The following is a 14,949-nucleotide window of genomic DNA, read 5'->3' as shown; positions in this document are numbered from 1 at the left end:
CAGCCCAACCTCCCCCTTGCTCCTCTGATCTCAGTGTCTCCCCTCCCCATCGCCTACTGGCTCCCCGTCTCGTTATCCTCCATTTTCTTCCCCAGTTCCCAGTCTTCTTGTCTAGCCAGCTGTAGTCTCCTTGCCCAGCAAATCCTAGTTTCCCTCCGTCCCACCAACCTCCAGTCCCCGTTCCCTCTCCCGTGCTCTTTGTCCCAGTGTTCTCCTCCTGCTCCTCCCGCAGGTCCAGCTCTTGTCCCCTCTGCATGGGAATAAGGTTGTTTCCTCCTACACACTGCTTAAGCCATCAGTGAGCACACAAGAGAGACAAGCTTCCTGCTCTCAGTTCTAGTGCTCAGACTTGGACACAGCAGAGCCTGCAGCAGCCCACAGCTGCAATGCAGGGAAAATCCTGCTCAACCCTGGGCTGGAGCATGCCCAGTGTGGATGGTAGCTTCAGGGAATTTAGCTGCTAAAATCTAATTCCCTACTGAGACTCATAACTTCGCCAAATTTGGGCATATTTTCATGGAGCTGGCAAAGGCCAGACCTTGCCAAATTTCACATCCCTGCTCCAAAGCACAAGAGCACTAGACTCTTTCAAAGAAAAAGTTGCCAGAATTTTTTAACATGGCCAAAACAATGTATTTTTCCCTAGCCTTGTTCTCAGAAACAGCTGAATTGTTTTGGCTGAAATTTTCCAAAACAATTCAGCCTGAAGCAGACACCCAGCATGGAAAATTTAGCCCAGTTAAAGTTTGGCAAAGTAAGCAGCAGCTGAAAACAGAGTCTTATAATAGTGAACGTTGGGCAACCTTAATAACAAGTGGTGCTTCCAGCCCCACCTGTATGAACAAGAGTAATTGTGCAAAGTCCTGTTGTGAGTCAGCAGCATTGGTTGGAATAGAATCTAAGACTTATTTCCCAATCGCTTGCTGGTCTAACCATTAGGCTGCTCCACCATAAACTGTTTTTAAGAGATGCTTCCCTTCCTCTTGTTACAGGTACCTGTATTTTTATAAACAGACCGTGGACCTGCTGGTTGAGAATGGGATTGTGTGTACCGAAGAGGTCACTCTTCCTGTGGTCTCCACAGCTGTTTCCCACCTATGGCAGAATCTGCCAGAGGAAAGGAGAAACAGCGTCTTGCAGTACTGTAGTCAGAGACAAAATATACTCCCAGATCCTCAGGCAGCCTGCACTGAAGGCAGTGTGAGGAACAGCAGAGCTAATAGTCAAGAAGCCAGTGGTTCATTGGTATCCACGCCCGAGGAGGTAGGTGGCAATTACTACTAGGCTTCCTGCTTCAGAAGTTCCAAACTGCAGGAAAGTTGCTAGCTACACTGAGTGTGCATCTCTTAAAGGGAAACACATTATTTTAATTAAACCTTTCCATAAGCAGCATAATACACAAGTGAATATCATTAACGGCATGGCGGTAAATGTTTACATTGAATTCTCTTACTCCTTAGCAGATCCGTAACCTTGCTCTCCTGTGGCTGCCAGTTTTTCAGTTTTGTTAAGATATCCCCAAGTACACTGGGCTTTTAATGCCAGTAGTACTGCTGTTCTGCACTGAAGTGAGGAGTCTGTAGGTAATGGTTAAGTTTGCTCCAACGTATGAGAGAGGGAGCAGGGCATCACAGTTCAGGGCAACTACACCCATATTCCCCCTCTGTGGTGTAACAAGGGCATACACTCATGGGTGGCGCATGAACCAACCGTTGGGGGGAGGCTAGTCCCTGCCCCTTCTGCCTGAGGCCCTGCCTCTCCCCCACCAGTAGCCCCTGGGCCCTCCACCCCAGCCCTGGGCCGCCCGGGCACCCAGAGTCCCAGGCGGGCGGCGCAGCCCCAGCACTGGAGAACTGGGTGGGCGGCGTGGCCCCGGAGCCCCATCCCCGGTGTCTCAGCCCTGAAGCACCAGGCAGCGTGAACATCGGCCCCAGCTGCAGGCCACCCTAGCCCTAGACGGGGGGAAGAGCAGGAAGCCGGAGGCGGTATGGGGGTGGAGTGTGGGCAGGGCCACACCGGGCTGTTTGGGAAGACTTAGCCCTGGCCTGTGATACCCGCTGCCCATGCACGCACTGTAGGCTCCCTGCTCCTCAGGCGTCACCTCTCTTGGGTGAAGACGCACATCTCTCTCCTTCCTGACTGGGGGTTTTCCATGCTGCACAGTTCCCTGCCTGCACTGTGTTATTCCCACCGAGCCAGACTAACTAAAAACAGGCCATCACCAGTGCTTTGCCTCTTCAGAGGCTATAAACAGAGGTTATAAGTTACCACGCATCTCTTCCTCAGCAAAAGTTCCTATATGCATATTACAAGCTTACTAGTCTTGTGGGGTCTCAGTAGGCCAAAGTCCTTCCAGCCATTCCCAGGAAGGATTGGGGACGCCCTTGGACAGAAGGTCCTGTCCGTTTGCCGGGTCAGAAAGCAGGCCCTGAGTCAGTTTAAACTCGGGCTATATATCCAAAAGTCCATCCTTTGTTCGCCTCTGGAGAATCCAGTCTGAACCAGTCTGTGTGGGCCTCTCTGGGTGGTGGTACTTCTCCAGAGGTGTTATAGCCTGAGTGAATTTGCCTAATCACCCCCACTGTTCTTAGTTCTTGAAAGACTGTGGTCACCCTCCCCCATGGAATTACATACAATCCCTGGCCCATAATGATATGTAAAATTAATCCCAAAAATATTGCAGGAAATGGCCATATCTGTCAGGGGGCATAAGGATAAAGATGACATACACCTACCTTCGCCTCACAAATCCTGCTTAGAACACAGCTATGCTGGACCCAATGATCAGCTCCCAGATCGTAAGGGTTTTCTTTATAATAGCATTTTATAACAGTGGGTAATAAAACTGGTTTAACTTTCATACACCAGCTTCCCCACTCCAGTGTAGTCAATTGTACAACTGAAACTGCCAGTCCAATGCATGGGGGGGGGGGGGGTCTCAGCTGAGATGGGAAGTCAGTGACCACATGATGGCTGGAATTTTTTAAAGAGAATAAGCAGAAGGTAATTGATTGTAAACATTTGTTGAAATGCTGTTTATTTGAGTGCTCAGCTGCTCAAAGAAAGATTGGGTACTTTTTTTAGTGGTGTTTTAGTAGTATTTACCTTTAATGCATAAGTGCATTGCAGCAATAAGTCATCTCAACTGGAAGGAAGTTAGGCCATTTATGTAACCGGCCTACTTACAAAATGATATTGGAGGGTTATATGTACACCAGGAGTAACAATGAACATAGCAGGGTGGGTGGAGGAGCTCATGGAATTCTACAATGCAGTGTTGGAATTTGGAGCACTCCAGGCTTCGTTGCAAGCTGGAGCACACAGCTGAATGAGATTGTTTGGGCACTGGCTGATACAGCTGAGATCTTTGGCTGAGCACATCAGTAACAGCTAGCAAAATAGACGGGGAAGCACTTGTATAATCCCTGCTTTTCATTGAGGTATTTGTAAACCATGGGCCTAAATCCAGTTCCTTTGTACAGTGTGTACATTGTGCAGTGGCTGATAGTTTTGACATCTAAAATGTTTTCTTTGGTAGATACTATTTGAAGATGCATTTGATGTTGCTGCTGGCTTCCTTGACAGAAACGAGACTCAACAAGCATCCAGTCCAGGGTAATTATAAACACACCCAGTCTGCTAGCCAGCATCCTCATCCTTTGATGCACATTAATAAGGCAGCTTCCATATTTATGTCCTCCTCCCTTAGGTCTGTTAAAGACAACTGCTTGCAGCAACTTACTCATGATCATACCATTTGTTAAGGTGTAAGAATTGGTAAGCTTGCAATTAATAGACATTTTACATTAAAATGGAAAGTACCTTCTGTGCTAATCTCAAGAATGCCCAATTAGCTAAGGATAAGTTAGCTAATTTTGAACTGTGTTCTCCTCCAGTGGAACAAAAAAAGTCTTTTTAGTAGGGTTATCGATTAATTGCAGTTAACTCATACGATTAACTCAAAAAAATTAATCGTGATTAAAAAAATTAATCGTGATTAATCACACTATTAAACAATAGAATACTAATTGATATTTATTAAATAGTTGAGATTTTTTTTACATTTTCATAGATATTGTATTCTGTGTTGTAATTGAAATCAAAGTGTATATTTTTATTACAAATATTTGCACTGTAAAAATGATAAAAGAAACAGTATTTTTCAATTCACCTCATACAAGTACTGTAGTGCAATCTTTGTCATGAAAGTGCAACCCAGAACTGTAGATTTTTTTTGTTATATAACTGCACTCAAAAGCAAGGCAATGTATAACTTCAGAGCCTACAAGTCTACTCAGTCCTACTTCTTGTTCAGCCAATCGCTAAGACAAACAAGTTTGTTTACATTTACAGGAGATAATGCTGCCCTCTTCTTATTTACAGTGTCACCAGAAAGTGAGAACAGGCGTTCGCATGGCATTGTAGCAGGCATTGCAAGGTATTTATGTGCTAGATATGCTAAACATTCGTATGCCCCTTCATGCTTCGGCCACCATTCCACAGGACATGCTTCCATGCTGATAATGCTCTTTAAAAAAATAATGCGTTAATTAAATTTGTGACTGAACTCCTTGGGGGAGAATTGTATGTCCCCTGCTCTGTTTTACCTACATTCTGCCATATATTTCATGTTATAGCAGTTTCGGATGATGACCCAGCACATGTTCATTTTAAGAACACTTTCACTGCAGATTTCACAAAACGTAAAGAAGGTACCAATATGAGATTTCTAAAGATAGCTACAGCACTCGACCCAAGGTTTAAGAATCTGAAGTGCCTTCCAAAATCTGAGTGGGACAAAGTCTGGAGCATGCTTTCAGAAGTCTTAAAAGAGCTACACTCCGATGCGGAAACTACAGAACCCAAACCACCAAACAAGAAAATCAACCTTCTGCTGGTGGCATCTGACTCAGATAATGAAAATGAACATGCGTCGGTCCGCAATGTTTTGGATTGTTATCGAGCAGAACCTGTCATCAGCATGGATGCATGTCCTCTGTAATGGTGATTGAAGCATGAAGAGACATATGACTCTTTAGCGCATCTAGCACATAAATATCTTGCGAGGCCGGCTACAGCAGTGCCAGGAGAACGCCTGTTCTCACTTTCAGGTGACATTGTAAACAAGAAGTGGGCAGCATTATTTCCTGCAAATGTAAACAAACTTGTTTGTCTGAGCGATTGGCTGAACAAGAAGTAGAACTGAGTGGACTTGCAGGCTCTAAAATTTTACATTGTTTTATTTTTGAATGTAGTTTTTTGTACTTAATTCTACATTTGTAAGTTCAACTTTCACAATAAAGCGATTGCACTACAGTACTTGTATTAGGTGAATTGAAAAATACTATTTCTGTTGTTTTTTTACAGTGCAAATACTTGTAATCAAAATAAATATAAAGTAAGCACTGTACACTTTGTATTCTGTGTTGTAATTGAAATCAATATATTTGAAAATGTAGAAAACATCCAAAAATATTTTAATAAATGGTACTCTATTATTGTTTAACAGTGCAATTAATCACAATTTTTTTAATCGCTTGACAGCCCTGCTTTTTAGACATAGTCTCCTTCACCTTTTTTAATATTTGAATGCAATAACAAATATCTTACAGAGCAGAAATGTAGTTTGTTTGACCTGAATAGTAACATCAGAGAAAGGAAAGATCTATTACATCAAGTCCTTCCCTGTGCAAGGGCTGTGTGTAGTCCGTCAAGAGAGGACATGTCATCACTCTTGATCTCAGCCAGTACCCCTAGCAAGGGCAAGGATTGTGTTTCTTAATAGAAAATCCATGTGATGGCTCAGCTCTGAAGTACTTTCGCTGCAGGTTGTGTCTTGGGTGGGATTTTCTCTCCTTGCAAGTTGTAAGTTTAGGAAAATAATTGTCCAGAAGTTTAGAAGGTCCTTTAACATGTGAGGTATGATTTGCTCTTAAACTAAAACTACACATCACACTGCTTGAGCAATGTAAATGAGAATAAATCCTTTTAGATTAACCAAAACACACTCAAATATATAATAAAACTAAATTAAATGTGTACCAGTTAAACAACAAGTGATTGTTTTTTAAAAAATGAGGGGAAGCATTCAGGCACACTGAGTTAGTGCCCAATCTGCACATGTCCCTAGCCAGCTCTTACTTTAGGACAATTGGGTCTTTTTTTGTCAGCCTGTGGTTTCAAGCAACTCAGGCCCAGAATAAAAAATATTTACTCTGTGCATTGGCAGAGTTCTCTGGGAGCTCAGGAGAAGATGCAAGGCTGGAAGTCAGGTTCAAGATTGGCAGAGCCTGCCGGGGAAGTTGCCCAGCATATGGCCACAGAGTGGCTGTTGCTAGTTGATATTCTCAGTCAACTTGTGTGACGACATAAAGCTGTCTCATTCACTCAAAATGTAACATAAAAAATAAAAGGCCTTAATTTGAACAAGGTGATGCTATAAAACATGCAGGCTGCCAGATAAATATGACTGTTACTTTGCATTATAATTAGCATACATTTTTCTCCTGGAACAATATTATCACGTCTGCCATGTATCTCTGAATTTCTTTGCTTTGATAATTGTTTCTTGTATCACATTTCTATATTTGTATAATTTATTGTGTAATGATTTCCCCGTTGTTCAGTTGTTTGCTTTTATTTTATTAATCCTGAAAATAATTATTAAGGTTTGTAAATAAATAAAAAGGAAAAGAAGCGAGCAGGAAGAGACAGGAGACTGGAAATTAAATATAATTTCTGTTTCCATTTTCAGCTCCATGTTCGCAGGCTGCACCTCAGAAAATCCAGAGGATAACCACCGGCTCTACTTGCAGATCACTGGTTTCTTAAAGGGTCTTTTCTTTGCTAACACACAGTTTCCCCAGGTAGGCCTTGCCAAAGTGTTTGTTATAGATGAGGCAGCGTATTCCTCTGAATAACAGATTGGGATTTCCATTTGATGTGCCTTTGCTCATATTCCTCAGGATCATCCAAACTGGAATCTTAGGCTTCATTATTTTTTTAATTCCTTCCATTCCAAAGATTAATAAACTCACCATTTAGGGGGCAAGGTTCAGTTGTTTTATTTTAGATGCTAGAAAAGACATGGGGGCCAAATTTAACTCTTGAATAACTTCACTGATATCACTGGAGTTGGCTGGCCCAGTGGACAGAAAGTCATTCAGATTGCAGGTTGTTTCCTCCCCCTTTTATCCCACTACTAGACAGGGAGATTGGGTCAGCCCCTGAGCTGCAGAACTTGCATGGGATGTGGGGACCCAAGGGAGTCCCTAAGTAAATCCTGTTTGCTCAACATCAGCTGTGCCTCTCTGATAGTTGCTGCTACTTCTGCTTCCTAATTTCTGTCACTTGATCATCCATGATATAAAAGATGAGGAAGGAGGGGAAAGAAGAAATAGCTGCAACCAAAATACATATTTTCTTTATTGGCTGTAGCTTGTGGGAGGGTAAAGAAGCATAGCATTTATGTCTGTCTGAATCAGGTAGTCACAATGTGCTCTCCCTTTCCTTTTTTCAAAACAATGCTATTCGAGTGTGAGTGATTTTTGTCATGAGTTTATCTCACCGCACCCAGACTGGGGAGAATGGGAAGGGGTGGTGAGACATTTAGGTCATGAAGAGACAAGCAGTGGGAATAAGAAATGGAGCTAGAGTGTGAAAGACAAAAAGATTTGTAGCATCAGAGGAAGCTATGGATTAACCTGTAGGCAGTTGACCGAGGTTGTTCATAATTCAGCTGGCACAGCCCTCAAGATAAAACCAACGTGCTGTGCACTTTCATTCCTCAGGAATACCAGGTTGTCAGTTAACAGATAATTAGAAGGGAAGCCAAGGAGAAATCACATAATAATGAATATAAACAGGCAAATTAGCCATGGCATCTGATTTAATGTAGATAACAGTACACCTAGGGAATAATACTACAAGGCAGAATACAACCTGCAAGATTTTTGGTTTGAGAGCAGCGATGCAGCTCCACATCCCAGTAGCCACAGACTCTCCACCCTGCCCCTGGCACAGTGGCTCCTGCAGGCACTCCGTTAGCTCAGGAAATTGGGCAATGCTGATGGCATAAAACACTCAGGACGGATGAGCTAGTGTCCTTAAGGTTCATGCATATGATAAAGGTGAGGTAGCAGATATAATTGTAATCAGGATGCACAATGTGTAGCTGACTGAATAATAAAATACAGCCCCTGGTCACCTTTCCCTGTAACTGTGGCACAAGAACAATACTGATCAGCTGATGGGTTTTATAGTACCTCAGTACAAACTAATTAGTGCTGCTTCAACCCCTCAAAGAATGTACAAATTTATGACTGTGACTATTTATACATATATCAAATGCAGCTGCTCTGGACAAGTTTCTGGTCGGGTTCTCAGTGCGGCGAAGGCACCCCACCTGAAAAAATACTTGTGAGCAAACCATGCAGAAGAATGGAAAGAACTGTGTACAACACAGTGCAGAAGGGGAGGCCTAAAACTGAGAATGGGAATGTTTAGATTACATGGAAGGGAAATATTTTTAACAGGGAGATCAGTTATGCAATTATATAACTTGTCCAGGGCTGCTGGTTTGAGGCCTTGTTGTAAGAGTTGCTCAACTGCAGATAAGATAAAACATTTTTAGATCTAGTGTAGAATTTTCAAAACTGTGTTAAGTTAAAGTCAGTGGGTGTTAGGTCCCTAACCTGCTTAGGTGCTTTTGTAAACTCACTTGAAAGCTATCTAGGTGCATAGGTATGTTTGAACATCTAGCCCTGAGGAGCCTAAGTCACACTGAAAGTAAATGGGACTTAGGAACAGAAGTGCTTAAGTCACTTTTGAAAATAGGACTTAAGCTCCTAAATCACTAAGGTGCCTTTAAAAATGTTAACTTCCCCCTCCTCCCCACAGTCTACAGAATCTTGCACTGGTGCGGTAGGAGGGACTAGATGAACTATGGGTGTGTCTAGATTTAATGTAAGCTCAGGCTCAAGCCATACCTCCCTTCTGTCTGCACAGAAATGTGTCTGACTCCGGGCCAGCAAGCCCTCAGCATCCATGCCCTAAGATGGGCCCAAGTCCCATCCAAATTGCACCATTTGGCAGCATGGATGCAGTTCGGGCCCCGATCTGCCAAACTCATCCTTAGAGTCTGCCAACGCTGTCCCACAATCCCTTGTTCCTAGCCTTTCTATCCCAAGACTAGCCAATCAACTCCCAGGAAGCAGACGCAGTCCCCTGGTTCAAGTTCAGCTGCTCAGCATTTAACCCTTCCATTTTATTCTGATTGCTGAAGTACTAAGAGAGTGAACCATCTCCTGCATAAGCTATGGCCACTGAACAGAAGTCCTTGTCAAGCGCACTGCTACCTGGTCATAGGCCCACTGTCAGCTTCTGGTAGATCTGTGGTGTGAGGCGAGCAAGATGTTCCACTCCAGTAAGAATCCCAGAAATGACCGTGTATTCCAAGAAATAAGCAGACAGTGCTGGGATTCAGCGGACTGGTGACCGTGAAGGGAGCAGATTAAACGGCTGACGAGTGATTACCAGAAAGCCAGGGATGAGAATGCACATCTCTGGGAACTCTCCATCATCCTGTCTCTTTAATGAGGACTTTGGGTGCTGGGTACTGAGCCCCCAGCAGTTCACGATAGCCTGGTCAGCTGGGATGACAGCCTTGTGACCCCCCAAATCTAGTATAACACTGGAGGGGAGCCAGCAGACGCTGGATCAAGTGACTGGTGCTCATACCAGTCCCCAAAGAGGTTTTGCCTCCAGAGCAAACACAGCACATTCTGGGTCCATACTCAGAGGAGCTGTTTGATGACACCCGGCGGCCTCCCCCCCCGTAGGAGCAGCCTGCAGTGGAACTGGCAGCAGAAGCAGAAGAGACAGACTGTAGCCCCAGAGCCTGGTAAGTGTTTGGCTCCATGTTTGTTGTTAATATGCCAATAGGAGGGGTTTCTGGGTTATGACCCACTGCAATTTTTATTACAAGTTGTGGGTCCACTAATGGCAAAATGCACACCAGCATCTTGGCATCAAGATGTAATTCACCACCACATGGTGAATTCAGAATGGATACTGGAAAGCGCAAACCATAGTTAAACAAGCATTTAAGATTAAATTTGTACTAGTTTCTCACACATTCTTACAGAGATGTGCTGGGATGTTAAAAGTAAGAACCGTCTATTGCTTTCCCTTTTAGTACATCACACTGTACAAATCAGCCACAACACAGCATAGGGAGCCGCCTGTGACCAGTAAAACGTATAGGGAAACGTAGTGCATGGGTGATGAAATCAGTGGCCAAAATACGGCAGGAGATTGTATGTAGTCAAGAAATTGCCAGGGAAGGGGGGATGTCTGTGCAGTTTTATGAGAGTTTGTATTATTGTGTGGGCTTGCATGTAGTCCATGGGTCGATGTAATTAGAATAGGCTGTATTGTAAGCAATAAGAAGGCAGTAATCCATGTGGGTGCTAAATTAGCATCCTGTTGATTCCCCCCCATGAATTGTGACCCAATCTCTGATGGTGATAGCTGCAAACTTTTCCTGTAGTAGGAACGCCAGATAGGGGAAGAGCATATTTTCCAGGCCCACCTTTATAGGACACCAGCTCACACCACTCACAGATTTGTTGCTCAGTCACCATAAGCTTGAAAATCTGTGGCATACACAGCTGACTTGCCACCAGTGGCATGGACTAGATCAGCAGTTCTCAAACTCCGGGTTGGGACTCCCAAAGTGGGTCACAAGTCCATTTTAATGGGGTCGCCAGGGCTGGCTTAGACTTGCTGGGGCCCAGGGCCAAAGCCAAAGCCCAAGCCCCACTGCCAAAGCGCAAGCCCAAGGGCATCAGCTCTGGGTGGTGGGGCTCAGGTTACAGGCCCCCTGCCTAGGGCTGAAGCCCTTGAGCTTCGTCTTTGGCCCTGGGCCGGTGAGGCTCGGGCGGGCTCGATCCCCCCTCCTGGGATCGTGTAGTAAATTTTGTTGTCAGAATGGGGTCATGATGCAATGAAGTTTGAGAACCCCTGGATTAGAATGTCTCCTTGCCATTCAGGACCCTGCAGGATTGTTAAGTCCTGCAGAATGTGGAAAGCCTGAAAGCACTGACAAACCCCCAAGCTACAGTTGTCTGCATTTTTTAAACATACCGCATTTTAAAATTATACCTCACAATTGTGTGTCTGCCCTTTTCACTCTGTTTAACTGAGTTGTGTCTAGGGAGTTTCTGGGGAACCAAAGCATTCCGCTGAGAAGATATTGGAGCTGAGTTTTACAAAGGGATTAATTTTGGCCTTGATATTTCACAGACACTTTTTCTGAGGAAGCACCGAAGCTTTTTTGAAGTACTGAGACGATAGTGTACTGTTTGATGTCTGCTTTCAGGCCCTTCCACCTCTGCAGCCCAGCCACAGTCTAGCAAGCGCCTGGGATTTTGAACAGTCATGAGTGGCGAAAGAGGAAGCATTTCCATGATGAACTTACGGTGGACATCTTGGACAGAGCCAGCCATCAGGACCAATACCAAAGGGAAAAGGATTCACGGCAGATGGAAAGACGCCAACAGGTTGCAGAGCACAAGGAGAGAATTGCAGCACATGAGGAGAGACTTCCAGCACAGTTTGTGGCGCAAGAACGGCCCTTGAGGGAGGAAGATAAAGTGCAGCAGAAAGACATGTTTGAGAGGCTGCTTGCGCCAATGGCTGCAAGACTTCAGGCTCCTGCCCCACCCACACTATGTCCTTAGTGCCCTCCATGGTACCATGTCGTGCAGACCAGAAGTACATTAGATGATACCATGGTTGGGTGGCCCATGCAACCAGGACTGAATTCTAGTTGGGCAGGACAAATGTACCCCCAGCAGTCCTCCACACTACTGCAGTCCTCCAGCCCCATGCAGTGGCACCAAGTGCACACTAAACAAGCTAGAAAGGGAAAGGAGAATGGGCAGCTGGGGACACGCAGAAGTAGGGAATGTAATTGTTTGCACTTATTTCACTGTTTTGCACTGTTCCATGTTGGAGTTATGCACTTTATTTTATCACCAGTTTTGATGTTGGTTTATTACTGGTGTTTTAATGGCAGCGGGCCTGCCTGACAATATTGTTTTTTGGTAATACTGCCAAGTTCACAAATAAACACTTATTTTATTTTAACTTGTATTTCCATCACTGCATCACATCATATAATGTGTATTTCAAAGAATAAAGACGAGACATGATAAGACATAGCTGAGAAGTTGTGTTCAAGCACAATTTCTCGCTATATATATTCAGATCAATCCATAAAGAAAATCGACAGTTTATGCCACACAAGCCTCCATCCCCCGCCCATGTTGTATAAGTAGTCATCTCCTCCACAATTAACAATTCATGACAATCACACACACGGCCATTCATATCATACAGCATCCGTACTTCGTTTATGTACAAATTGTTATACATAACAATAAATGTACCAGTCTCCCTCTTCCATTGGTCTAGGCAAGTCCATAATGTGGGCTCACACAGCATCCCTGATTTCTATTGCCCGAGTGCATCCTGCTGCAGCTGTGACAGGCGCACCTTCTGGCTGAGTGTACCAGTTCAGCAATCCATTACTGTCATAGGTCCACTCAGTGGCAAATGGCTCACCTTTGGATTCACAGAGATTGTGAAGAGCACAGAAAGGCACAATAATGCAGACAGCATTGATGCCACTGTAAACAGCGCTGGCGGGATTTCAGTCTGCCAAGCACACATTCAACCACCATTCTGCAACTACTGAGAGTGTAATTAAACCTTCTTTTGCCAAGGCCTTTGAGATCTGGATACAGTTTCATAAGCCAAAGCAAAAGGTGGTACGTGGAATCCCCTGCAATAACAGTGGGGACAAATACTCCATAGGACAATGTCATTTGATGGCAATAGTATCCTGGCCTGTCCATGAAGACAGACTCCCAGGGAAGACCCTAGCATCATCAACTTTTCCGTGCAGCCCACATTGGTGTTCATAAATCAGCCTCTGTGGTCTACAAGGACTTGCATAACAATGTAGTAGTACCCTTTGTGTTTATGTACTCGTGTGCTTTTTGAGGAAGGCAAAGAAGTCCCTTCAAAGGCCCCAGCACAGTTTGGAAACCCCATTCTCTCAAAACCAGCAGTTACTTCAGGGACATTGTTTATGCCTACCACCTGCCTGATTGCCTCAGAAACCTCTGCCACCACTTTAGTCTCAGTTGACTTCCCAACGCCAACCTGGTTAGCAATGGACCTGTAGCAATCTGGGGTAGTCAGCGTCTATATGGTTATAACAACCCACTTCTGGACCAGCATGGTCACCTTCATGCATGTGTCATGACACTGGAGGATCAGGACAAGCTGTTCACTTGCTCCAGAAATGTAGCTTTCTTCATGCAAAAGTTTTGTAGCCATTGCTGGTCATCCCAGGTCCACATGACAGTGTGCTCTTAGCAGTCTGTGCTTGTGGTCCTGCTCTGAAAATGTCAGTCTACTGAGGGAGCATCAGAGTCACATGCAGCCTCAGCCAATGTGAGTCTGCCATGTCTGTATTGTCCATATCCTCCGATAGGTGCCTTCAGTCGTTCAGAAAACACGACCAAACTTTCCACTACTGTCTCATGGATGCTGTGCCTGTTTCCTCAACCGGGTGAAAGCCCAAGCAGGACACCTTCTTCAAATGCTGATGCCTTCATGTTGCTGGCTCCAGTTGCTGGAGTTCGGGGTGGGTGCAGACCCAAAAGACGGCTTGGCTCGATGAGTTGGCAGGCCATGACAACTTCCTGTAAAATGCCATGGGAAGGACAGTCATGTTTTCCCACAGTGCACCATGAAGAAGAAGCTCGAGTGGCTACAGCTGGGGAGGGTGCTAAGAAGCCTGAGATGGGCTGGTTTGACTTAGGTCTGAATATTGCAGTGTGGTCATGTGTGCACAGGTGTGAGATCCAGGTGCAGCTATTCTAAACCTACAGTCAGTCACTATGGACACTCAGTACCAGGCTTACAAACACCAAGCCTGTGGGCTTGAGTCCCACAGACCCTGGGCTCACATTGCAGTGTAGACATATGTCAAAAGACCACCAGCTTTTTCACCTCTGCTTCACTGACCTCCCAAAAGGCACTCACTTTCCTTAAGTCTGTCCAGCAGAGGGACTCCTCCATCTCTTGAGTTAAGGGAAGTAGGGCCTGATCCTGAGCTACTGAAGTCAGTGGGATCCACAGAGCTAGGTGCCTTAGTCCCACTTTTAGGCACCACTGCGATCCACAGAACCTCGCTCAGCTGCTGTCTATTCCTGTAGGCGCCTACGTTTTTACTTTGGACATGCACACTGCAGCCTCATACTAGGCACCAGGCTACTGCCTGAGCACAGCTGCCTCACCGTGGTGTCTAGACAGCCAAGCACCAGGGGAATTCACTGTGACAGGTTGGATCACAGAAACCCCCTTGGGGCTGCCAACTGGTATTCCAAGACAACTTCTGCCCCTGCTTTCCCTGCCAGCTTGGGACTCCAGCACCCTGTCTTGTTGAGCCAGACACACCAGTCTGCTCCAACACAGACCCAGGGGCTGAATCATGTGCCCCAAAGCTGCAGACTTAACTGAAAGCAACTTAAGAGGTGTTCTTGTCTTCAATACTCAGATGCCCAACTCCCAATGGGGTTCAAACTCCAAATAAATCCGTTTTACCCTGTATAAAGGTTATACAGGGTAAATTAATAAATTGTTTACCCTCTATAACACTGATAGAGAGATATGCACAGCTATTTGCCCCCCCTCCCCAGGTATTAATACATACTCTGGGTTAATTAATAAGTAAAAAGTGATTTTATTAAAAACAGAAAGTAGGATTTAAGTGGTTCCAAGTAATGACAGACAGAACAAAGTGAATTACCAAGCAAAATAAAATAAAACACGCAAGTCTAAGCCTAATACAGTAATAAAACTGAATACAGATAA

General features: G+C 44.7%; 1 protein-coding gene across 1 annotated transcript in view; it reads left to right on the top strand.

Moving 5' to 3' along the window:
* Window positions 1-14,949, top strand: part of STRA8 (stimulated by retinoic acid 8) — a 33,124-nt gene that overhangs the window by 16,230 nt on the left and 1,945 nt on the right. The window contains exons 5-7 of the mRNA XM_054016216.1: window positions 993-1,263; window positions 3,539-3,615; window positions 6,755-6,866. Of these exons, the coding sequence (XP_053872191.1) occupies window positions 993-1,263; window positions 3,539-3,615; window positions 6,755-6,866 (460 nt within the window). The remainder of the gene's footprint in view (window positions 1-992; window positions 1,264-3,538; window positions 3,616-6,754; window positions 6,867-14,949) is intronic.

Source organism: Malaclemys terrapin, chromosome 1 (genome assembly GCF_027887155.1).
Source record: "Malaclemys terrapin pileata isolate rMalTer1 chromosome 1, rMalTer1.hap1, whole genome shotgun sequence".
NCBI classification, from domain to species: domain Eukaryota; kingdom Metazoa; phylum Chordata; order Testudines; family Emydidae; genus Malaclemys; species Malaclemys terrapin.
The sequence above is the reverse complement of the archived record's forward strand: the minus strand, read 5'-3'. Positions and strand labels throughout refer to the sequence as shown.